We start from the raw sequence: 26987 nt of genomic DNA on the forward strand, positions 1-26987 counted from the left end.
GGACGTGAACCATTTCCATGCAGCAGCAGCACCATCATAACCAACCAGTGGAAGTGCCTCAATATTCCTGTATGTATGCCCCGTCCCTTGAGCCTTCCGCCTTTCCCCGCCAACAGCAGACGCAGCCGTTGCTTCCGAGGATCACCGTTCTCATCGGAAGCAGCTGCGTTGATAAAGTTCCATAGAAAATACGTAACGTACACACACATACGCCCAAATACATACCCACCGACACTCACACACCCAAATACATACCCACCGGCACACAGAGACCCATCGCTGTGCTATACAGTAACAACTACTCCGGATCGTTGTTGTCGACCCTCTGTCTGTTCAATCGTCTATGGTCTGCTGATACTTCTGCTTGACGATAATCAAATCGAGCAGCATCCCAATCAACACAACATTGCTACTAGCGCCACTAGCAGAGAAAACAGCGGGGAGCCTTAACGGGGAGAGTGGGGGGAGGGCTGCGACGGGGGAACGGGTCTACGACCAGCTGGTGGCTAGCTGACTGCCGACGAACGTCGTCGAGAACAGCAGTGATAGGCAACAACCTTCTATGAGCAAAACGACAACGACCACGTCCGCCATCTTGAGGAGGACAGCCGTAGCTGTATCAGCAGCAGTAACTGCTGTGCTAGCAAGCAGGCAACAAACGGACGTGCTGGGCAATTGCGATTCCTACTCGCCAATCAGCCGCTGCTGGTTCAGGTGTCGAAAAAAAAAATAGGAACAGTTTGTTGTGCGGCAGGCCTTGGTTATGTTACGATCAAGGGTGGAGCTTTCCAACATTGAAACGAAGCAACGAAGGCTGACAGTGTTCGACCGAATGGAGGGACCTGTTTTCATGGTGAACGTGCCAGCGCCGTCGTCGTACATATGATGGTCCCGAGGCGACGAATACACAGGCAGTTAGCCAGACCGAGAAAAAGAACCGATTAAGTCTGGTTTATTGTGATGCTTTCTGATCGTATATGGTTCGTATGATTTGTGTGTCGTAGAAAGATTATGGAAATGGTCATGTTTAAGTCGACATGTTAAAGGCGGGATTGCGATTATAGAATTGTTGTAGAAAAAGTGTTATCGATTTGGTGAATATTATGCTGGCGAGTTAGATCTCTACTTGGTGGTAATGTGATTCAGCTTTGCAATGGTGGTGAGTTACTGCTGATCGAAATTGTTTTGACCGCTTGGTGATAGCGTAGCCACAATTGACTATATCCAACTCTATGGCTAAATGGACGACAGCCCTTTTTGTTTTATGTTAACGTTGAAACTAATCGTAACCCTTTTATGTTTAGCTAATAAAACCGTTATCGATGCAAGAGCGATTTGATTTGAACTAATTAGCGTTGCATACGTATGGCTTTCAAAGCTACGGTAACGCTAACTAACTACATTATTATTATTAGATACGATTGGCTGTTTCTTGTGGTGGAGGTTGAACAAATAACGGTGCAAAACAAATGCAAAACAAATTGGGCACAGGAATAGAAACAAAAACAAGCGAGATGTTTTTTTTATTTGTTAGTGAAGCTCTTGAACAGAGCTAACTCAAAAATTGACTGTATTAGTTAGGTCTGATATTCGTCAATCTTCGTATTTTTAGCTCAAAGTAATTGTTGACACAGAATGATTCCTATATTTTCTCTAACTCACGTGACTAGTCATCCTGGCCAAAAGTGCTAGCAAAACATTAAAATTCGACTGAATTACATCATTATGCGTAATGCCTACAGTTGTGTTTTAACTGTTCCTGTGTACGGCAGCTCCTATAATATTTAATATGATAGATTCAAAAGCTCTATCGAGTTCAGCAGTAGCACGAGGTTAAAACTCAGGTTCCAATTCCAGATTATTATCGAATGATCGATGAGAGGGTGGCAGTAATTAATACAGTGCAGTACAATAGCCTTCCAGAGCGACTTCTATAAAAAAAGATCGAATGAGTGAGCAAGCAGGCGAGCATGAAAAAAATTAACTTCACAGTTGTAAAACCCACGAACTCCGCGCTCCTTGCCACCTTTGTCGCCTCCGTCTTTCCTCTATGCCCTTGAACATGGTCGCTTACCGTGTCCGGTTAGGTGTGTATCTACGTGTGCTGATGATCATGACGGTAATGTGGTTGTGGTATGCTCGTTTTTCAGTCCGACCAGATGAGTGATAAGTCAGCGTGACTGTCTGTAGTTGTATCAGACTAACGCACAGAAAGAAATATCCTCCTCCATTTTGTTAGTCTAAATGAACTCCTATGAGATCATGTGGTAATAGCGCCCCTTACGGCTAGCTCAGGCAGTAGTGATTTGCAAATGACTAGGAAATTATTGTTAGTGAGTGTAAAACATTGTGGGGCGCATTTGTTAGCGTTGGAGAGCGTTGTATCGTATCGGTATGTAGCACCGTACAGTGTGCTGCTTTATTTTTTATCCATATTTCGGAAAATCATTGTGTCGGCCTTAGTAACTCATCTGTTCCCGTTTAGACTTGTTCCAACTATCTGACCCAGCTCTGAGTTCCAAGCTGTGCCTGATTCCCATCCGAAATTCCCAGGTTATTCACTATCGACATGCTTATTTGGTACATCATGCGATTTCTCGTACAGTAAAGGCTACAGCAACAACAACAGGTAAAGCTCATCCGTCACCCCCTAAGTGCCCAGTCACTCGTGTAACTCAATCAACTGACGACATTGCATAGAAGAAATCTTAGGTGCATATTATTAACGATATACTATCATGATAATAATTAACAAGGTACGCTGCATCCGCCTATTATATATATACATATATATGTATATATATACATATATATACGCAAGTAACGCTATTTCCTGGTCGTGCCCTTGTGTGTGTTTTTTGTTTTGATTGTCGTCGACTTTTACGCAGGGCAGACGTTGGTGTTGATGCAGTTGACTGTTGATTGCAGTTGGCGCCAGTGGACAACGAGGTTGGTGTAGCCAATGCTGGTAGCAGCAGCAGCGGCTGCGGCAGTGCTGCAGCGACAGCGTTAAATCGGTGGGTCGCACTTGCATCGTCCGTTGATTGTCATCCGTGGATAGTAAGTTTGTGAACGTGTCCAGAGGGGGGGGAGGTGCATGTAAAAGCTGGTTGGGGTCGTGGCGCCAGTGGGGACAAGCTGACGGTGAATTTGTCGTTGAAGAAGGAGAGGGCTGTTCAGCGAGTCAACAGTCGCTCCTGTTCCATTCGTCTTTTTTTCGTATGCGTTCGCGATCTTGGTTGTGCAAAAACCTTGTAGGTACCACTTTAACGGATAATAGCGACAGCAATAACATCATCTGGGGCTGAGCAATAGCGATCGTAAGAGGAAGGCCAAAGGACGCTGTTTGGAATAGCGCGAATCACAAATACTACTACGCTTTACTACAATGACTATCCGGCCGCAGCATGTTAAAAAAGAGGCTACGCCTGCGCCAAGTCAGGCCAATGCGCAGGGGGGTGGTGGGGGTCCGGAAGGAGCCGCTTGCGGGTCTGAGGGTAATCAAGCCTCAATGGAACCAGGGAACAGCCTCGGGGGATTGGCATCACGAGGTGAGGGAGCGCTAAACCGTGACTCGTCTCACCAGCAGCTTGGCGTAGCAACCGCTGGCCAGAAGAGAAGACACCGTACGTCACCTCATCGACACAGGTTTGTTGTATTTTTTAATTTCTAGGTAGTTTTATTCTTTTATGGGGATGATTGGTTATGATTAGCAGCGTGTTTTCTGTTGGTGGTCAGTTTGTACCGATTCTAACATTTTTTTCTAATGGCTTTTTTCACATTGTTGTAGTGCGCCAGTGGGTGAGAAAGAATGGTAGAAATGATTTTTACACAGGCTGCGAAGGGAAATGCCAATATAAATGACTGAAGTGTAGTTTCCAAGTCAAAAAGCTTGGTTTACATGTTGACAACGATTGTCTTCACATGCTAATTTTTGATCTGCAGGATTTGCGTCGTGTTTGGTAATTAAAGCATTTAATGGTAAATATATGATGATCTGGTGTAATATTTATACACTAGCGAAGTTTATTGTATAAAAGCTGCGATTTTACATTCTTATTTATTGCCGGCTGTTTACTAAAAACATTTTGAGCTTTGGATCCACTTAAGCGAGAAATCGACAACTCGTTTTTCTCAAATTTGATTGATATTAATTAGTTAAAAATACTGGCAATTGCTGAGGCTACAAGTAAATTTGAACGACCTAAATAATTCTCGGTCTAATTCTAAGTACCGTCCCCCATTCCCATCTGGGTCCATTTTCGCGTGTCCAATTCACACGACCATATTTGATATGGCTTTTAAAGGAAACGTGCCTCACTCGCCTCGCCCTCAGCAACACTCACTTCGGCAGGATGCCAGCCCGGTCCGTCGCAAGCTCCCTTGGTAGCCGGCTCCTCTGTGATGTCTTCGTGTCCTCAGGTGTCCGGCATGTTGAAGTCACAGTTACCACCTCTGCCAGCGCTCGCATCCCTTGATGATCTTTCGTCGTTGTCTCCTTTGGGTAATTTGTCCAGTTCTCTTGCGGCCGGGGCCAGTAACGCGCGGGGAGACGCTGACAACGAATTTGCGGCTTATAATTCGGGCGATGAGTATGATCGGCCGGATGATGCAAACGTTTTAAGTGAACGCGAGATGGCAGAGGTAAGTGAAGGTCAAGGTATTCGAATTTTATCAGATGACACATGCCTCTGAAGACCGGAAGGAGAAAGTAAACTTCAGATGACCATTATCTATGTTATAACGTAAAAGAATATCGTATGTCATATCGTTCCGTCGAACAAAAAATGACGAAGATATATTATCATTGCAGAGAGAATTACGATTCGAGCTGCTGCTCCGCGGAAAAGGACTGACAATCAAAAAAATGGAAGAAGATGGCGCCTGTCTTTTCCGTGCTGTTGGTAGGAAATTTTATCCGTCACTCTTTTAGTGCAATAGGACTGCTTTCAGGGGAATAAGGCTTGAATATTTCAGACTTTGCAAAAAAATAGCATCCTTTGATTTATAATTAAATAAAAAATCGTTTATATCTGAAAGCGCTTGTAAGGCCCATTAATTTGTCAATACGGGGAAAAACATGCCGCATTCTATTTTTTTTTTGGAGCGTATGTTTAGATACGTGAATACAGATGAACATCGTTCCATGGTAATTCATTCTCAGAGAGAACTAATTCAATATAATAACAGTGATTAGGAAATAACCCTAAGTACCTTTGACATACGGACCAAACTTTAGGCCACAGAAGAAATGACTTAGCAACTGATCGGAAACTCACACGGTGTGCTGGACACTGACTGACTCCGTGGCTCTGTCTAGTAATCTAAGAGAGCTATGGAAATCTAAAAAAAAAAAAAAAAATTGGTCATTTAAATAAACAAAGATGACGTCAATGAATCACATTTCTGACGACATTAGGTTAAAAAAATTAATCAAGGTTATCTTTGCGATTACGTTCAACGCTTAATTACAAGATAACTATTTTTCAGCGGATCAAATTTATGGCGATCAAGGCATGCACGGCGTAGTTCGGAAGCTTTGTATGGATTACATTACCAAGAACGCTGATTATTTTTCACATTATCTTACGGAGCCCTTCGATCAGTACGTAGAACGCAAACGTCGTGCCAATGCACACGGAAACCACATCGAGATGCATGCTTTGTCTGAAATGTTTAACAGACCCATTGAGATCTACCATTACTCAGAAGGTATGTATTTAAATTTCTTACCGATATATTGGTATATACAGCACGTCCTGCGTACATATTTTTTTAGCGTTAGAATATTTGCTTGAGCAGCTGATTGCTTCATTGCAAGGTTCTCATGTTGCTTCGGTCCATGATTCCGGTTCCTAAAAAAACTGGGATATACGCGGAATTACAGGGTCATTGATGCTGCAATAGGACTGCAGTGAGTTTTTACATTTTTAGGTTCCATATGGTGATTTACGGAAATACAATAAGAAAGGACCGCGTATCTATATACGTTATACACTAATAATGGATTTTTATGCAACGGGCTGTGTATGTCCTATTTTAATACGCTTCCAGAACCTATTAACATCTTTCATGGATTACACAAAAGCGATAATGACCCAATTCGGTTGAGTTACCATCGAGGCGTGCATTACAATTCAATTGTAGATCCGTACAAAGCCACAATTGGTGTAGGGCTAGGATTGCCTGGCTTTCAACCCGGTATAGCAGACAAAGAGATGTTAGTCGATGCGATTCACGCCTCAGAGCAGACCGAACTTGAAAGGCAGATGCTAAAAGACAAACTGCTAGCGTCGGACTGGGAGGCGACTACTGAGGCACTTGAACGACAGGTTAGAAAAAGTAGCGCTAATATCTTCTTAGTATAACGTAAGCATTTCGAAATAAATTTACAATTAAAATTATAACCTTGATAATGTATACGTTGATTATCTAGCTTATAATTAGCCCTGATTTTTTGCTTTGACCCTCAGATTACAAGATTTAAAAATTTTTGTCCATGTTTCTAATAGGTTGCCCAAGAGAGCTATTTAGAGTACCTTCGTGAGAACGAACGGCGAACCCGCAAACGGCGAAATGCTGCTGGAACCTGTGGTGGAAGTACTGCCAGTACTGCCAGCCTGTCAGCTGGGGGCGATGAAAGTCCTCGGGGATCATCTTCGCCGCGAAGCACTGGCAGCGGGAGATGTTCGCCAAAATCAGCAGCGAACAGTAGCAGTCAACAGCAGCAGGGATGTGGCGGTGTAGTGGTTACGCAAAGCGGATCCGTTTCGGCTTCGACAGCGGCCGACAGCAACGTAACAGTAGGGGGACAGCAGTCGCCGCGCCATTCGCCGAGGTTCGCGTCATTGCGCGAGGACGGCGCTGGCGGCAGACAATCGCCCATGCCGTGTTCATCTTCGTCACAATATCCTTGCGCCCCTAGTGGACATAGTCCGGCTAGTCCACGTGACAGCCCGCGGCCATCGAGCTCAAGAGACCATTTTCCCATGGCAGTGCCTATGGGAAAGAACGCGTCATCTATTGTTAACAATAATAACTTTCCTCCGGAAATGTTTGGTAAGACTTCCGTATAGATTCAATATCTATCGCATAGGCTCGTACTAAATGTAGTAATAGTGTAGTAATATGGGCCTGTGTGGACTCGAACGGCTAGACTAAAGATACAGATAGTCTCATCTGTATATACATTTGGTTTAGTAGTTAACCCCCTACGTTTAACTTCGTCGTTTAAGTATCGCCGTTGATGTGCCAAATAATAGCACTTGTAGACCAAAAGCATTGCATTGCTGGGCTTAGCATATTGATATTCCATACGCTGACTACTTTTGTTGTGCGCCTATTTTCAAAATACTAGCAGATTCACAAAACTCGAAAATATGTATTTATGCAAATCAGTGCCTTTTTCTTACGAATGGTACTACAAACTCACTTATAATCTCGCATTAGCACGGTTTTTTATATGCTTGTCATTAAAGGTCTGGAAGATTACGACGACAGTGTCTTGGCCCGTGTTTTAGCAGAATCGCAGGAGGAGTACTTTCGTCAACTAAAAAAACAACAACAACAACAGCAGCAGCAGCATCACCAGTATCAGCAGCAAAACCTGCATCAGCAGGGTTCGGCCAATAGCAGCAGCGAATCCTCCGGGACAAGTAGCAATAATGGGTCCCCTGCCAATAGTGACGTCTCTCAAAACCGACAATGCCGTCAAGCTACCAATGAGGGCGCATCAACATCGCGGTGCGATTCGGGTAGTGGACCTGCATCAGTCGATGGAGGCCTATAACATATTTGCAGTTGCAAACATAACAGGCAAAAATCAGATAATCTGTACTTTGTCTATACTCACTTCTGTGGTCGGAGCGTGAGACGATAACATGGACGTGCAACGATGTGTTCAAGTCGTTTCTCTCCTATTACTGTAAAAGGAGAACTTCGTCACTATTTCAATCGAATCAAAAGTCTGTATTTCTTGGTACGCGAAAAGAACTACTTTTGGCTGGACTTCTGTAGAAGGTGACAGGCGAAACCGAAGGGCAAGGATCTGCCCGCGCATATCTACTGGACAAAATCTATAATAGTAGAATGATTATATATATATATAAGCGATCCAAAAGATAATGGACCATTGCGGTTAAGACCATATTGTGCCGGTCTACACTACCTATGGCGTGAGCAGCCAAACCGGCGCTGATATGACAGGTGTCAATCAGAGAGTAAAGTTAGGTTATTATAAATAGTTAGCTTGAGGGCAGGCCGTTCCAATATATCATGACGTATTTCGTTAAGATAATGTGTCTATATAGTTATTAATATCCGTCTCAATATTTCGTTGTTTTATTGTATTACTATGAAGACATTATTAGTTACGGACTTTATCAGCAATTAATTGGTTGACGCGACTACGAGGCGTAGTTATTGAATCAGATGGTGATTTTAGCCGATTTTTGTAGTAGTCGATGTTTCAGTAGTTTTTTTTGTAATTTTTTTATTGCTTAGTTTTGACTAATTTTATGAGCGGCTATTATTAATTAGCTGGCTGAGCAAGAGCTTAGTCTATTTTTTTTTTGACAATAGATCAGCTATAGGAATCTGAATCTACCAATAATTACATTATTTTCTATCACTATAATTATTAATAATAGTACTAATGACGCCCGAGGAAGTACGAATATGTGAGGTGCTTACGTGCAAAATGTAAAGAACGTACAAGATAAGGAGATACATCGCGGATGAAACAAAATTAGAAAAACAATTTGGATATATGGTAATATTAGCTGCCTAAAACTAAGCACGATTAGCATTTTCAGGAAAAGGTTTTAGGCTACATTTCAAATACAACTCATACTACCATGAGCTATAATACGGATATATACTATACATGAATACAATAACTATTTTTATCCAAGGAATTCTTGGTGTCAATTGATTGGTGCCCACAGACTTGCAGTATATTGTATACAGACAAAAGCAGGGAGTAATGTAGGGATATAAACAGCAAATATCTACATCAAAAAAAAAGCATTATCTTGTATCATTATTACTGCTTCTATTCATCCTAAGTGAAAACACGTACGATTGTAAGACTGAATGTTGCCACAGTGAAAAAAGTGGGCGTTTCTAAAAGATGTTGGTTTGAAAATTAGTTAATGGCAGTGACGACAAAGAGGACATAATGTAGCATTAAGTGCAGAGTAATAACGCATAGAATACGCATCGATGAATTGTGAATGTTGCAACGTAGCAATTGCGTGTATGCAAATGTTGAAGAGGAAACCTGTTAACCAGTTTCGATGGTCAGAGATTTTTCTTCACACAAGAAAACATAGGCAACCGAGGGACCCGGAACGACATTGAGAAACAAAGCAACTCTATAGGATTACATAAGAAAAGATCAAGTGCAAGAGGCATTATTCATTTACTTTATCTATCTCTTTTTTATGATTATTTTTATACTATTATTAGTCTATCCTTTAAGTTATGTACCCGCGGTCTAACCATGTAAGCATTTCCTGCCTATATCAAGCGGTTGATCTGTAAATCTGGGATGACTGGTCGACTGATACTGATAGAAAATGGCGATGACCTTTCTTTGTTTGATTTTTCTTTCGTGCCATTACTATCCAGGGTCGAAAGCAGCATCAATTAGAATGTGCGTTCGTCGAAGGAACCATATGATGACGGCAGGAATGTATATGACTCAGATGTTTGCGAAAACAGATTTAGATAAAAGGATACCTCTTACCTGAAGGATGAGTGTGACGGCATCAGTGGACGAAGACACAAAAAAAAGTAATCTTAGCAATATTTAGCCATAATCATAATGGTGAATACGTTGATGTTCGAGTTTCAAGTGATTAGACATAGATTTTTTTATGTGCTAGAAGGGTTTTGAAAAACAAAATAGTGCGCTTCTTGTTGTAGACTTAAAATTGAATTGCTTTTTGTAAAAGAATATGCTGTCTTTGGTGTTTAAGGCCATTTTTGCTTGCAGGAAATACGAATGGTTTACAGGTGGAATTTGCAGAATCTGGTTTATCTACGACGAGAAATGGCTGTATCTTTCGTATCTTTTCCTTTCTTATACTTTCTAATGAATTCATAAGTGGCCGAAATTTAACCGCCGTTTCTTTGCTTGCAAGAATTTTTTTGGTTTTCTTGACAAGGAAAGAAATAACAGAATCAAAACTTTGTACTAGCCTATAACTTGTGTAAAATAACGAGCGTGTAAAGCTATTCCCAAATAAATCACATGAAACCAAAAACATGTGTCTTAGAGCAGTTCTTAAATCCCTCTTTACAATTGTCGTAATTCTAATTAGTTTCTTTTGAGTTTCATTTTTTTATTCTCCGTCCTCCATAATTACAATTTCTATGCTATACGGTCGCTTGGTTGCTGCGCTCTTTGTTACGGCGCTGCATTCCAGTAATTAACGCCCTCAAACATTTGTCGAGCCGATTTAGCTGGGTAAGTTCGACCTATAGCAGTAACAACAATCTGTAATAAAATTTCTATATACGGAGTCCATGTTTCGCAGCAAGCAAAAAACTAGTGCCGTTATATAGATTATTGTCAAAAATATAACTCAATGAAAAAGAGTTTTGTCTAAAAGTGCCGAAATCGCCAGTGTCATGGATGCAGATAAGTGTATTGCGAATGTAATTATAACATATGTATATTTATATATTGTATTATGCACAAATGATAGTTGTAGAGTGTAATTATCGATATATAGGCTTCTCGTTCGCTCCAACGTAAACGTAACGCAACGATTCGCCAGAGCCTTCTATTCTTTTCAGTTTGATCTCGTCAGTATAACCGTGGCGACTGAAGTGGGCGAGTGGCTATAAAAAAAAAGCAAAAGTTTGGTTTTGTCGGTGACTCGATTCGAAAATGACCTCGACTACACTGAGCTATTGAGGCTTCTCGTGCATTCGAGAGTGCGCGCTCCTCTGTGCGACGCCTGTGTGTGCAACCCAACATAGTGATTATATATTCTGTATAAAAGTTTTTCAACTCCTTACGACACGATAGGGTCGGAACTATAACAATAAGCATGTGAAGCGCTGTTAATGAGGATATTATTAATAATAAAAATATTGAGTTATCTCAATTGTCTCAGAATTATATTCAATTTAGCAGCTAATAATTATGAATTGCGCGTTTGGTTAGCTGTTATTACAGTTGTCTCGGTTATTACTTAGCGATCAGATCAAAATATTGTTATTTAGCGATAATCTCGTTCTGACAATCGGCGTTGAAGACCCTGTATAATCATGTTTAACAAAACTACATTAGGTCTTCAAATACTCTCCGATGCATTTCCTACATACTAATAAGCAGAAGAAACCGCCGGCAGTAGGTCTAAAGTTGTTCAAAAAAAAAATACGAGACTTGTCTCTAATTTTTGATATTGCCAATAATTGTAAATGTCTTTATTAAAACCGGGGTTTTCCAGTAGCTACGTTTTGTAAACCACTATTCGTTTAGCGTGAATATGAAAAAACCAAAAGTAAAAACGAGACAGAACTATTACGTCAGGTAAAATCATCCAAACGTTATTAAAAAGGATGCTATAAGAAAGTTGGGATTTAAAACATATTTTTATAAGTATGGAACAACAAAATATTGAAAAAAAAATTTAATTCATTTTAATTACATTAAGAACATCATATTTGTACGATCTTAATAACTCGTTGGCTAGTATTGGCAATTCATTGTGTAAGTGAGATAATGACACACATAAGCCAGCTTTTATGATCGAAAAAAACAAGGTTTCAATTTCCACTAACTACGTAATTACGGCTCGTTGGTTGAGCTTGAAAACATTGATTACGCAATAGCATTCCATGTTGTTTTGAACGGCGTCAACTTTACAAATTTGGCAACAGTTGTCTAATCTATGCATGGACGCCTAGCAAACCATTCCCACAATCTATCAAGACAACGATACAATTTATATGAGTAGTCCCACGATGGCGAAATCACAGTAGTAAAAGCCGAATACGCCGCTAAATAACATGTGCGATTTATAGCTGAGACTACTTTCTTGTCAACTATTACGCTTAGAAAATCCTACTTACAAAAGATTTTCCTTTAAAATTTTGGAACAACTTCTGTTGCGAAATCCTGGAATGGAAAATAGCCGTATAAAATTACCAAAATATAGCATTGATAAAAATGATATTTTGAGCGTAACCATTGCTCACTATGATGGTCAAATAACCATTGCCTATAAGAACGGAACAAATGTCTGAAAATACCGAAAAATATTAACAGGTTGTTTTTTGAGTATTTTCGGCTAACTATTCAGGCGTATATAGAATAAAATGGATTTAGAACTCTATTTTCGGTACTTAACCGGAATTAGTAGTAGGTAAATATTTCGAAAGCGGAAACGAATTCGGCATTTAAAATTAACATCTCATCTATTACACAAATACTAAATCTAGAGCAAACTATGTTCAAAAATATAATATGCGTATCGAGTTGGAGAATCTGAATTAAATATTAATGAGTAATTATCAAAGAAACGCGGTTTGAGCAAAACGAAGTAATGGCGGCGGTAAGAAAGCTTCCGGCACCGTAGTTGCTATATCTAGGATAAAATCACTGTAGAGCGATATTTATCAAATTCGGTTACAATACGAGCATAAGATCGTTACCAGCATGTGAAGGATCAGAGCAGAGCAAGCGTTCCTTAACAATTTGAAACATCACCATTACGAATGTTAAAGTCATATTCCTGTCAATCAAATATTACTATTAGTGTCTAACACTATAACAACGATATTTTTTCAAGGATTACCAAAATAGAAAGTACAGAAGTTGGTAAACACATACTGATGTGCTGTTTGCCCTAAGTACATGATAAGTTGGCGTAAAACTTTCATTCTTATAGTCCTTTTTCTACAGCCTGACCTTAGAGAAAAACAAACGATTAGTTAATTAGTTTGTGCATTCTATCAGAGAAACTTTTATACGGTTGACTCAACTGCCGCTTCTACAACAGCTTTCTGTGGCACAACTTCAAGCTCTCAACTCTCAAGGTAACAAGCATTCGGTACGAGTAAACTGGCGAGTCGTTCTGGAAAAGATATTACTATATTGACGGAATTTTCGACGGAAAACTAAAGTAAGTCTACGCCAAATTCGAACGTGGAGAAAATGAGCATTCAATGACGTCTCCGTCAAATCGTCACACGAGCGTATATTTGATCTATATTTCTAATATATAACTATCTTAGCAAAAGAGCACGCAAATCGTTAAAATGTTTGCCCCTTTATCATATCCTATTACTTCAACTAGTGACCGAAAATATGGTAACTGTGAACTTGCGTTGTATGCTACATTTATTGGCCGTTTTGCCCAATAATATCTAGACTTATAACGTTTCTCCACAATGTTGTCGATCCATAAAACACTTATGAAGCGTCGATCATATTGACCTCGACATGTGATTATTCCCCTTTTCTATAGTATACTGATACGCTAAGTATTAACACCCTTATTCCGCAAAAGCAAAAAATACCATAACATATTTGTTACAACAGTTATGTTTTTATAAATAATCCATTATAGGCCCAAGTAAATAATTTTGCTCTATGTTTATTTGGAGTTATCATGACGTAGTTTTTACAACAGTTATGAAAGAGGAATGGTTGCCGTTATCGTGCAATTAGAAGTAGAATTAAGACATATTAAAGCTATGTAGAAACGATTACCGCATGAATAGCTTTGTAAATCGTTATTTGTAATGCATGCAGAACGTTTTCGTAAAAAAATGTCGAATGTGTTTTCAAATTTGGGAACTGAGAAAAATACCAAGGAATAAATATAAATATTTAGGGCAATATTCAATAAATATTGTCTTAATTAAAGCGTCACTTCGTCACGGATTGTCATTTTCGTGGATTCTTTAGGAACATCTCAAAATTGTTTAATTGAACTAATTTACTTAATTAAATACTATTTTAATTACATAAAAAGTTGTAAGTTGAAAGTGTTCCTTCCCTGTAAGGAACACTTTGTAGTACACATTAAGAAGAACCTTCTTGATATTATTTTTCCTCCACAATTTACGTCGCTAGGCGTTATTTTAAACAGAGGTCGCTTGACTTATCTGGGCATTTCTTTAAGGTTCTTATAAAACGGCCATGTAGCAGCATGTCATAGTAAGAATATGCCAATGCTGAAAATGGCCGTACGTTCATGTTTATTTTGGAAGCTCAGAGATGCGCATCAACCATCCAGACTATGCCGCCCCTTAAATCGTTTGTCTTAAACTCTAGAAATGCAATATATTGAAAGGCGCACTTGTAAGCCCTATCTGGCAATACCACTGAAAAATATTAGTGATATGAGATAAGACGTGTTAACTAAAGCGATTCAGTTCTTTCAAAATATGTATGGAACGTTTTTAAGCAAAACCTTGTATCAAGTTAGAATCTTTCTAATACTCTTTGCACAATTGACGCTAGAGCTATCAATGCTGTTACATTATAAGATGCGGTGGTTTTGCATTGTTTCTAAAACTAGATCTCGAAATTTTTTGTGTCCACGTCATGCTTATTTTACATAGCCTTCGTAATACGACGAAAACGACAAACACGTAAGAAAAAAAACATTCTATGTTTATGTTGCTATAGGTTAGGCGCAGGATTGTTTTTTAGTTTATCACAAAATGATCTGCGCATAATTACTAGATCCACAAGATTTATTGCAATGATAAATAACTTTTCTTATTTATGTAACTGCATAATTGAAATGAAAGAAAAACATTTCGAAAGCGTTTTTAGATATAGAATCTAAAAACGCTTTGCTGGCTTGAGACCGTCAAAAAAATTTAAAACAAATAACATTTAACGCTCACCAGTGGATGTATCTGTCGTTTCATCAGGGGCAAACAACATGTGAGAATAATTAGGTGGAAACCCCGCATTGCCATAATAATAACTCTGAAGTTGGATTGTGCAACACGGGCGATGGGTGAAAGTGTTGGCTTTGTGTGATGCCTTTAACAGTGATCTCTTTTCAGCAAACGTAACCGTAATTAGGAATAGAAAACTCGTGCCTAAAGGGGACAAATTTAATCCGAATAAACGATTTTTACCTAAAAAGCAACTAACTCTCATGTACTAATAAGATAGAAAAATCATCATTTACATACGTCCTTTATTCACTTAATAATATAAATCCATTTATCTCACTCAGACGCATCCGTAGCGGAAAGGATGCCCAAACTGTGGTCGGTAACGTCATTCAACTTTGTTAAATTTAAGTAACATCTATTTCTAAAAACCTTATGCCAATATTATATGCGGTGCTCACCTCTAATTCTCTCTCTGATTTTCATGCTTGTTTCTTAAGCGAAAGATACTAAGCATCTCAATAATGTTCTGAACGGCCGGTAGATATTGATTGAGGATTGATATGTCCGCTTCATTGTGATTTTATAGTTTCTTTTATATATATTTATCACAATCTATAATTTCGTTTTTCCTTTGTGTTATTTTTAGTCGCCGGTCAATACATTGCTCAAATATCGAAAGTAGAACTTGTACTTTTTTGTTTTGTTTGTTTGCAAATGCCTTTGTGCTTCTGTGGAGATAGTTACTCGCCATTTCGATGCGATAGATCCTCCTGAATGATAATTTTTACGTTACGTGCGTATTACTTACGTTTATGTATCATTCACCACGGCAACACCACAAGTTTGAAATTTTATTCGTATAATATGGCCGCGAAACAGTGAACTAACTGCCGATATGTCACAGTGTTTCACTGGTTTGTTTCGGTTGTTTTTCAGAAACAGTTAGAATTATCCATTACTTAAAACCGAGTCAAGTAACGCATTTCGTATCGTTCAGTCAGCCACATTGTGTCTAGCTTACCTCTTTTCAGAAGCTAAGTTTGGTCTCGTTCGATCTTATGCTGGCAGTTGCTACTACTTCGACTTTATCCAGTGATCTGCTGAATTATAGAAAATGTTGCTCTATACAGTAGAGCCATATAGCCACAGCAGGTGAATAGACCCCTAATAGTCAAGTTCGCCAGGTTACAAGGCAAGATTTCTTTATGATGTATGTTAAACCTCAACCTCCTGCGGCGCTCTGGCAGTCCGATGATTTTTTCAACTATCGTGCACACGAACCAGTTCTCTCTGGGTTTTACTTCCGAATACAGTAAGCCGCTTCTCTGCTATGTCGACACGCTATAAACGACAAAATATGGCTGAATAAAGGCTGATAGCACTTCTCGAACGATAAATTTAGTAGATTTTTTCTTAAGGTTGAAAATAATTTATGGATGGGTCATTACGCGCTGTTTCAGACAGATTTTTCACCCCGTTTCACCCCCGAAAATAACGTAAACTGCAAGTAATGCCAAAATGATTATACTAACAACGTCTCTCAAAGCTGAGTTTTACACTGCTAATGTGGAAACCAGGTCTAACGGCTATTCCTATGAAAAAAAGTTTCACTTACGACCTACTATTTTAATTTCTATATATATTACCTTGATTACACGTTACGTTCGTATAATAAATAACTCATCATCTAACGGATAACCTTTTTCTCACATGGTTTGTGCCATTCATAAGCCCAGCTTTTATAAAAAAACAGCAAAAATATTTTTTCATTCTCAAATGCAATTCACGACTGTACACACACAACTACTCTAACTATTGACATCACTATCTTCGCACTACATTTTTATATTCGCCTAAATCGTTCCCTCTGTTAGTTTTTTTCCCCTGCTCCCCGGCCCCCTCTTCTTTTCGCTCATCTTTCAGTGATCTAAACTGTCTCAGAAGAGTAAATATTCTGCTACACTTGTTCGAGTTCTTCGTGGCGCCGGAATATCTACGGGTGCTAGTCAACTTCTTATAATATCTCCCAAATCGACAAACTCTTTCCATAGACATTTATAAAAGCTTCGACGTGATGTATTGAGACGCGTCAGCCAACGGAATCGACGATGTGTCCGCGTAAGGCAAACTGACTCAAGGTCGGCAATGCCGTACAGGAGAACCACTCCTGGAAGTCATCTCGATTTTCTAGAGCGTCATAATTTTTGGCTGGTGCCTCGCCAGATCGATGAGCAAATTTTGCGTAGTAGCTAGAATTTTGGTTATGAATGTTTGAGTGATGTGCTCCGTGCAGAGGCCCTCTAAAGCACTGCAATGCCAACTCGTTGGCTGTTGAGTCGTTTACGGAAGTCGGTATTCTGCAACGATAAAAATGGAAAAAGAATAATATTTGAGTATTGTAAAATGATAATTTGAAATTTTATTCCTATAAAGGTAGTAATGAAGTCATTTTTGGGAGAGTTTGCATTTTTCTGTAATTAAGTGTTCAACAGACAAGCTTGGTCTAGGGAACAGTTACCAAGACGATTATGTGTTGTTAATTGTTAAGATGATCAAGTACGCTTTGTCAGTGTGTTGAAAACATGTTAGAAAAGACAAAAAATGTATGTTAAATAGGACAACTGCAAGTACACGGTGAATCTGATTCACATGAACCTGTATGTAATATATAAATACTGCTAAATATGGAAAATAATTTTTAGGAGTTTGGCACCGTGCATTGACAAAATCTTTCAGTATAAATTGCTTATGTCGACATAATAAAATTTCGAGTACACTTGGCAAGGGACATAATGGTAAAAATTATGTTATGAATATGCTAACGACAAAAGATTGAATAAATAATAAAAAAAAAGAACAATATAAAAACTTAGAAAAACTTTAAAAAAACTCATTGTCTAACATATTGTAACGCCTGATGATGTGAGACTATTAAATGACAGATGTCTCCGTTACAGGCATTTCTTAGTGTAACGTAAGTAACGTACTCAGTGAAAGTGTCGAGCATCCTTTGGCGTTCTTTTAACGTGTTGGCAGATCCTGGAGCGTCCTTTGTTGTTGTTCGACTAGCCGCCAAAAAAGCCTTTGCTGATCGAGCCTGAATATCGTAGGCAAGGTAGTCCGGCCGACAGCAGTCCAGCAGTGCCAGGTCGACTAAATGAGCTTCTGTGTTGAATATGTAGCCGCCTTAAAACGTAACGCGCAATGAATAACATTAATTAGCAATATATGCTTATAGCTGCAATACGCTACCTTGGTACCTTACAAGCACCCCTGAAAATTATATTAATCATACGTTTGTCGATGAGCAAAGATTATATTAAATCAGTTATCGACGACCTGCACGTTGAACCACCACGCCCTAATTTGCGTACTAAAGGAACTGATCTCATACTTATTAACTGCCAGAATCATGTAGGTTGTGTAACCTTCTTATATGAAAAAAAGTGGTAGGCGACAATAGGCGCATCGTAAGTCGAGATAAGAAAAAATCACATTTCGAAAAAGCACATGATAGTTTAGGCAGCAATTAATCGAACCGTCAAGGTACTTTTTCGTATTATGTAAAAATCTTTTTTTTTCTATAATAATTACAGGCTTATCTCTTACTCAACAAAAAGGCTGTTCTTTTGGACTCTGTTTCCTTTTTCTAAATGGCTGTTTAGGAAAGATTAAGTTAGCCTAGGATAATCGAAATACTTACCGGCATCGAAGATACATTCCCTTGTCAGGCCGTCGCGCGTAGTCACGTTACGTGAATCGTAGTTAGCAAAAGGATTATGCACAAAGTTGTCCACATCAAATAAAAGATACAGGTACTTCGTCGTCTCGGCCAAGAAAAAAGACTCCATACGATTTTCTAGTAAATGAGTAGCCACATTCTTCACCTAATGAAGACAATAAATAATTATGATAAAACACTTAGCAATACCAGCTTCTTGGAAATGTATCGGCCTAAAGCCTGCTTAATAATCTGGAACCAGCATGCCATGATACGAGCCCCTCAGCTGCAAGCTATACAGGCTATATAATTTTATTGTAAAATACTAAGAATATTTCAGGTAATGGTGCATTTCAAGTAACTTTTTACGGTGGATGTTGTCTTTTGCTTGAATGAGTGCTTGCATCAACAGCCGCTACAGGACCAGCCAACATTAGCGAAGTAGCAACAATTCAAAAACTGCGCTCCACTGATACGTACCGTCGCGTAACCGCACTCTGTCCTGGCGGAATACTCAATTGAGGTAAGAACATCGACACCTATTTGCAGAAAATGAGGGTCCTTTGTCGATTGGTATAGGTACATCACGCTCTCGATAAATTCTGCAGGACCACAAAATAACGAAACATTAATTATGATACTGCCAATTACCAAGAGCCTTACTATAAACACAATCGGCTTGTCACTCTAGATTTGTTTACTTATAGTAAAACACAGTGAATTCGTTTTTCTAAATCACGCGACAAACATATATATATAGCCCTCAAACTTATTAAGATTGCAAACGTCGATCGAATTTTGATGTATATATGTGCCACGCCAAGATCGCGAACGGTTTCCAGCCGTAGTCTCAAGAACCTACCTGGCCGAAGTGGATAACTCTCCCGTTTGTCTTGCGGCTGCGTGCGCGAAATATCGTAAAACTCGGGAATGAAACCCAGTTGCTTCCACACTTGATGATAATTGTATAATGAGCGACGCGCATCCTCGATGTAGCCAAGCAGACTCTAGAATTGGTTTAGATACAACAAATAATTCATCCGTATTTTTAGCCATTTAACAGGTAATCAATTACGCATTTGATAGCCTATTTATTATGTACTTCAACAGTGCAATGACATTAACTTATAATTATCAAACGTAAACGTAAGAACGGTTGTTAAGACAATTAAGTGTTCTATAGTTACTCCATTATTACGTAATAATACGTAATTGTTGATCCCAAAATCGAAATCATTATAATTTTTATAATTATAAAAAAGTTTCATCTTTATTAATTTTGCAGTTGTTCTCTTAAGCTTTAGAGATAGCCTTCGGTTAAGAAAAGCTGTTAAGTGAGGCTTCACCTTGAGCTCGAATGGCTTCCTCCTAAATCTGTAGTTAGCTAGAAGTCGTTCTTGTCCCCAACGTCCCAGCCGTAAGTGGATCTGTGATTTTTCAGCAGACGCTCATTTATGTGCTGCTTCTGCGTCTAATATAGATCCATGAGATTTTTCGCGTCTCCCGTGTGAATGTTCAGCAAGCAATTAAATGACATTCCAAACGTTCGTTGCTCTACCAGCTTCGGTTAAAAAGCCCTTCTAGACTATACTACTACTAATAATAATCATAATATCTAATGCTGTACGATTTTCGGTATTATAGAGTTTTACTAACCAGAGTTCCTGGCCAGAAGCTCTCCAAACTTTGGAAATATGGCATCGTGGGTTCGCCGGTTTGCATACGAACGGACAAAAACCAATCGTCTCGCCGCATGTATTTATTTATGGCAGCGCGATAGACTTCAAGATGATGTAGAAGCCACGACTCACGTAGAATGAAAGCCCCTTTAGCCAAATACTCAAAGTATGAATCGACGCCAGCACCGATCGATGCATCGGTCGCTGTCCACTTTCCGTTTTCTATATCTGCAATAATGGGTGCGAATACAGGATTTCATAAACCGAATCGACTTACAACTTACGAGTACAGTAGAGGCAAACATCTGAAAACGTCCATTCCCTAAAGCTGGTACTATGTAACGCTTGCGCTCAGTATGACTGCGTTTGTTTGTAACAAACAATTCGAAAAAATTTTGCCTCACGCAACGATCAAGATGAGTTCGGAGGAAAAGACACTTTCGAAAAGGACACAGAAAGCAGAATGTTCCTTAGTAAATCACTTAAAAAACGGATATCGCTGCGAAATATATAATAGGTAATAATGCTGCACAACAAGACACGGAATGTAAAAGGAAAAGCCATAATTGTGGAGAAATTGGAAGCTACGTAATGGCAACAATGACACTCTGTCAGTACTTTTCAAGTAAACGTTTTTATCTAGCTAATATCCAAGCCGGAGCTATACATTTTTGTGTAAAAGGTCGCTATAACTTCGGAAGGACAGTTTCCGAATGTTGACAAATGGTGTCAGAGTTTTATATAGATCTGAAAAAGGATTATTCACTTTATGCAGTTTTAATCGCACACGCTAAAATTACAACATATATAACATACATATATGCACGTGCAACTTACCAAGATGGTTTCCTACAAGATCAACTTTTGAACGTGTAGCCCATAAAGCTCGCAGGGCTCGGACAGCCACTTCCTCGTACCGAGGATCACCAGTAAGGCGCGTTAAACTAGCAAACTCTACGATGAAGGTCCCAACCCCCGCAGTACATGTCACCGTCGTTTCCCCCACGGGAACGCCTTCACGAAGGTTGACCGTGCCGTACGGCATTCCCGTTGCCGTGTCAAATGCTATGATAAAAAGAAAAATTATAAATACTATGTTTGAATACAATCCGATCTCCGACAATTGAATGATGTGACAAGTGGCGTTTTGTTTGTTTTTTGCAAAAAAAAACCAACATGCCTTGTCTTACCTAAAAGGTTCCTCTAGTAGATAGCAGAAAAGCCGTAACATCGCATTGCTACGAAGATAAACTAAATATTTGTAAATGTATATATTGTTGAAACGGACTCGTGATTTAGTGCCAGCTCGAATCAAACGAAGAGGTATGGAACGCTTACCAGGCAATAGCCGTTTGGCAACATCAACAGCTAAACGGAGGAATGGACCTTCACAGGGCCAGCCTTGTTCTAGGTCCATACCGGCTTTCTTTGAGAGAAGGTGCGCAGAGATCAAGCCACCAACCACTAAAATGACCAATACTTGTTAGCTCCATGGTAGGACAAACCAACAGATGTCAACAAAACTGGTTCCTTTTAACTATAGTGGAGGATACTGATCTTGTTCATTGTGACTTTTAGCTTTAAGAAAAATAACATAATTATTAAGCTACTAGAAGCAACTAGAAGCTCGTGTAACCTGTCCTACAGGGGATAATTTGTTTTAACTATCAAAGCTTTCCAACCTTTTGACTTTAATTAACTCACCTCGAATGTTCGTCTCAAAGACGGACACATTGAGGTCCTTGTCAAAATCTGTATTCTCTAAAACAAGTTTAGCTGCTCGCCGAAACTCGGAGTAGTTACCCATAACCACCAACGTATCCAAGGCATCTAAAGGTTATCACATCAAGCACATCAATTAGCTGATTTTCTGTAAAAACTGTGCAGTGGATTGAAAACTGACAAACCTTTTATATTCATTATAATTGGACCTCAGTTTGTATATTTCTATCTTTAATCTCATATATAAAATTCAAACATGTCAATGGTCGATATAGCGACCAGTGGAAATCGAAAAAAAAAACAATTCATCAAAATGAACACAATTCTGTCATAGGTTTAAATCGCACTTGTACATTTTTATTTGGATTGAAAAAGATCCGTTAAAACCGAACAAAAAGATGATATAATTTTGCATAAGTGATTGACCTGCGACAATCCGTAAGGAAAACTCGAACCTAAGCAACTGTTAGGACAGAGTGGTATGAGCCGGAGAAGATTCATAACAAAATCAATGACCAATGTTCACTGACCGATCAGTGTAAGAGAGTTGCTGCCCCACGTATTGAATCCATCGCACGAGAGCGGTCGTAATTCATCGAGAGGAAACGCGTGTCTCATATACGAGTCATACGCGTGCGTAAACGTCGTTCGGACACGTTCTCTGCAAAATGAAATGATGAAGTAACAAATGTCATAAAAAAGCGCTTAGTGTTACTGATATTGGTGTGCTATTTTCCTACAAGACTGATACAACGCAGCAGAGTCTCGAGCTGCTACGTAAGTGGCACAGCTGTAAGAAGTACTCAAATCAATTATTCAAGTGCACAACGTGTTAAATCTTCTGAGAAAATGCTTTTGTCCATAAACACTTACATATGATTTTGCTATTTAATGCTAGGAAAACGAATTCTGATGTTATTTCTCATCATTTTGTAAAAGTCGTTTTCAAAGCTAACACGTATAGCCCGACACAAATAGGTTTATTCGATGGCTAGCAATCGATCAGCGACAGAACACGTGAGCGCGGTATAGTCAAAACACATTCGGATTCGAGCGTTTGTATAAACCTTGTGTGAATAAATCGAACAAAATCTGAATTAAAATCGCCTTTATTTGCGTGGATCCTTTATTGAAATCTTTAAGGACAATAAACATGAAATTCTGTCTACTCCTATGTTAGCCGTCATGGTTACATGCCTAAGCAAACACATTGTAAGCTTACATTTCATAAATGCATATATATATATATACATGCATTCATGAAATGTAAAACTTACAAAATTTCCAAGATTGAGAACAGTGACGAGCCGCATCGCATTCACAATTCTCTTGGGCAGTCCCCAGAGGATGCAGCTCTGACGCAATCTGTCGCCGCCAAACCTGACGTAGCATTAAGCGTAATTGCGTTAACCAAATTGTAAACTGTAAACAGTAGCTAAACGAGACCCATCTCAATGTTTTAATGACAGTAAACAGAACAGAGTGCCTATTTGAATCCAATGCAATACGTACTGTACATCCCATCCCCCATTAACTCTAGTAGTATGCAACATTGTAGCTTGTCCGGTACTTTCAACCTAACATTATTCGTACACACTTATCGGAAAATTGTTGTGTTACTTGGGCGATGTTGCTAGTTTCGTTATATTGCTTATAATCGTCGTTCAACGGTCACGACCTCTCGTCTGGCTTAACCTGTAGAGGCATATCTGGCGGTAATATGAAATACACTGATGATTTTGTGCCAGGTAAATTCACTTCCGTTGTACCTGTTGATAGCAAAAAGCTGACTCGTGGCAACGCAGTGGAGTGAATGACACTTAAAGTTTTGGTAAAAAGCTCAGCTTTTTGAGTTGCTTTCAAAGTTGAGGTAAAGTTTCATGAAAGTTTTGGTCAATATTGTGATTTTTTGAAGAACATGGCTTTCGCCAAAGAGCAATATTTTCCAGTGGAATACGACCAATGCTTAAATATGACGGTTGCATTAGCGTACAGTGGACAATTGTTTATGGGCTACAATAATCGCTACACGTCAAGATCTATCTATGATGGCCATATCGTTTACACCAAACTTTTCTGGTATCTTTCTAAGATTTTTCATCAAATCAGATCCATTATGAGAAAAAGAAGCACACGTTCCTGTTCCAACTACTAATACTACTAGTAACTACTGGAACACCCAAATAGTATATGACTGAACTTGTTTCAACCGTAAAATCATACAGCCCCGTAAGAAAACATTAATGGATCAAAGAGGTCTTGACGATTTGAAAACTAATCCAGATACCCTTTTAAGAGAACTGACTTCTTGAAAATATCACCTTTTTTGTGCCAATATCTAATGCTATTTTCATTTATCGTTTGATTTAATTATTGCACAGTTTTGTTACACCTCTGATGCTCGATTTGTATACCTGAGTGGATAAAACTGTAATAACAGGGACATTTACTTAAAGCAGTCGCCATGCGAACATGTTCCCATAGAAGCGACATCGTACTTGGTTAATTTGGTTACATGCTATGTTATCTCCACATCATGAGTGACTCAAACGGGGGCATTTTCTCTTCGCATGCATTTAGACCCACGTTTTTGAACCGTTTAATCTCTCTGTTGGCACAGAGATTTGTGTCGTATAAAGGTTGCATGTAATATACAACAATGATTAGCATGCACAAGCACAGCGCCAATGATGAACAACGTTTCGTCGCTCATGTTTCCTTTCAACCATATGTTTAGATCGGACGATCGGATGAAATAAACGCCGGTGGTGTTGGCGTTGCCCACGCAACAATAGCTGGCCATGTTCAGATGTTATGGAGGTGATATTCGGCTTAGCAGATATTATCTCTGTACGCGATAGATTTTTATTCGCCTCTTCGGCTGGCTTTTTTCAAACAGAGGGTCTTTCTCCCAGCCAAGCTCATTGAAAGCAGGCATTTCGTTAGAGCAGGCGCGTTCCATAATCACCTTTTATGTGCCAACTCAGAGCAGAACTTCTTTGAAACTACACGGAATTTGTATAGAGAGATGCTAGAACTATGCAGTACAGTTCACCTTGACATCATTTGCAGCGCAAATATCTGATTATTATTATTATTAAATTTGCTAAGCTTATAAAGTGGCGACAAATTGAATATCCGTTGAAAGGCGAAAAAGGAAGTTACGCATTTAGAAACGTACGCAGTGAAAAACGATAATAATAAATGTTAAGATGTATATAGGGCACCAGATTGTACTAGAGCAAGTGTGAAAAAAGACTGAACGCTTAGACAATATTATTAAACAACAATGATAATACATTTCTATTGATTAATGAGTTAACGAAGACTTAGACAAAATTATGAGATTTTTAAGTAATGCAGATTGAGCACGCGGCGAAGAAAAGTAGTTGCGATAAGTGTTGTTCGATTCAGGTAATTTCCACAACGAGTTACTGCTCATGAGTGGCTAATCTGTTTGCCTACTTGTATGCGATAAGTACACAAAGGTACGGTTGTTGCCCATTGGCTCATGTTTATTACGACGAGATTTTCTTAGCGCAGCGATACAGACGTGAAGCATAGCTGTATTGTCCGACGAGAGATGCTCCTATGCTGCTTTAATTCCGTAGGAAGCTACCAGGGCTACTCGGATTTCGAACACGGCAGCGATGTTCATAGGGAAAGTTCAGAGTAAGTCTGCCTATCCACACTTGCCACCATCGCTCGTCGTCTTCTGTCCGTGCTCGACCGTTCGTAAGTAAAACCGCATTCAGGTACTTGAGGCTGATAAAGTTTTTCAAGGTCGTTCTGTCTATGTGGAGGGTTTTCTGTGAGGCAATTTCGGCAACGGAACTTTGACTTTTGTCTTGTTAGTATCATAAGTTCCGCTTCATCTGAATATAGCGAGAGTCATGCGAGGGTATCCCAGACATGAGACGGAGTCCTTGAAATAATGACAATACCGTCGGAAAAAAAGCAGCATTTTCATGTATTTCGCTGGACTTTGAACACAGGGGGCAGATCGTTCAGTAACCGGAACGAAGTGCTGGGCACAGGTATCACTTTACGCTAGGCCAGTTGATCAGACAAACGGTCATCTAATCTACTACCAGGATCGTCCTGATCAGGGGCAGTATGTTCCGCATCGAGCCTTTACTAAAGTCCCGTCTCGGAGCGCCATATCAAATGCCATTTTAAAATCACCGAACGGGTTGTAATTACTAAGAAGTTAGAACAATAAAATCCCAAAAACTGCGTGTCATTACATTATTTTTTCGATATATTTTTGTGCAATATGACGGCTAAATTCGACTTTTCTTTTTTACTTCGAAACAATAGCTGAATACTTCAAAAAATGCTCGGGCAGACTTTTCATAATCTACTAATAGACCTCTTATTTGCGGTTTCAACTGATATTATATAAACCTTGTTTTTTTCCATTCAAGCAAAGAATCAACTGTGTTAAGAACCGGAACGTATTATAGGTCAAAGCAAAAGCCAACAAACGTATAGGCAAACAGTATACAGAGCATAATGTATGCGTTATAAGGTAAAGACAAATCAGTTTTTTATTTTCATGAAAAAAATTATATTTAGACTGTATTTTTATGTTTTAACAGCTTATTCTTTTATCTTACCTGTAGTCATCCAGCTGTTTCCGGCTAACGGCGCAGACTTCATCAGATAGCAAAATGCTCACAAAGATCACCGGTAATACAAATCCATGGATTCTCAAAAGCCTTCGACAAGGATAATCCGTATTTGTCATTTTCTCACCAGAAATACTTTTGTTATATTCTTTGTGTCTCGAAATAGATGCAAGCGAATTCTATTATCGATTCTATTAACGCGCTATTATCGATATCGATCACAAAGGTCTGGTAAATCATTGTCATTCCATTGTACTCGAGCTTACGTCACACTTACATGTATCTATATATATATACATACACACACACACATATATATATATATATATATATATATATATATATATATATATTAGT

General features: G+C 39.1%; 2 protein-coding genes across 6 annotated transcripts in view; one reads left to right on the top strand and one right to left on the bottom strand.

Annotated features, from left to right (window-relative positions):
• The window catches only part of Duba (Deubiquitinating enzyme A), a 12030-nt gene extending 908 nt beyond the window's left edge, over positions 1-11122 (top strand). The window contains exons 1-9 of one of the 5 annotated variants that reach the window (XM_086969357.1): positions 498-980; positions 2894-3060; positions 3259-3648; positions 4308-4644; positions 4814-4904; positions 5491-5712; positions 6055-6332; positions 6513-7059; positions 7479-11122. In XM_086969357.1, the coding sequence (XP_086825483.1) occupies positions 3389-3648; positions 4308-4644; positions 4814-4904; positions 5491-5712; positions 6055-6332; positions 6513-7059; positions 7479-7789 (2046 nt within the window). In that variant the 5' untranslated portion in view covers positions 498-980; positions 2894-3060; positions 3259-3388 and the 3' untranslated portion in view covers positions 7790-11122. Of the gene's footprint in view, positions 1-497; positions 981-2888; positions 3649-4307; positions 4645-4813; positions 4905-5490; positions 5713-6054; positions 6333-6512; positions 7060-7478 lie in introns of those variants that run through there. The other 4 variants (XM_086969358.1, XM_022837500.2, XM_022837497.2 and 1 more) reach the window with 4 other exon arrangements.
• A 4037-nt stretch (positions 11123-15159) lies between these two features.
• The window catches only part of LOC111262896 (ER degradation-enhancing alpha-mannosidase-like protein 2), a 12388-nt gene continuing 560 nt past the window's right edge, over positions 15160-26987 (bottom strand). The window contains exons 2-12 of the mRNA XM_022837512.2: positions 26619-26720; positions 22530-22660; positions 21982-22107; positions 21616-21741; positions 21115-21342; positions 20255-20505; positions 19461-19605; positions 19079-19200; positions 18581-18764; positions 17865-18063; positions 15160-17234 (exon numbers count right to left, since the gene is read on the bottom strand). Of these exons, the coding sequence (XP_022693247.1) occupies positions 16967-17234; positions 17865-18063; positions 18581-18764; positions 19079-19200; positions 19461-19605; positions 20255-20505; positions 21115-21342; positions 21616-21741; positions 21982-22107; positions 22530-22660; positions 26619-26720 (1882 nt within the window). The 3' untranslated portion in view covers positions 15160-16966. The remainder of the gene's footprint in view (positions 17235-17864; positions 18064-18580; positions 18765-19078; positions 19201-19460; positions 19606-20254; positions 20506-21114; positions 21343-21615; positions 21742-21981; positions 22108-22529; positions 22661-26618; positions 26721-26987) is intronic.

Source organism: Varroa jacobsoni, unplaced genomic scaffold (genome assembly GCF_002532875.2).
Source record: "Varroa jacobsoni isolate VJ856 unplaced genomic scaffold, vjacob_1.0 scaffold_712, whole genome shotgun sequence".
In the NCBI taxonomy this organism is placed as follows: Eukaryota; Metazoa; Arthropoda; class Arachnida; order Mesostigmata; family Varroidae; genus Varroa; species Varroa jacobsoni.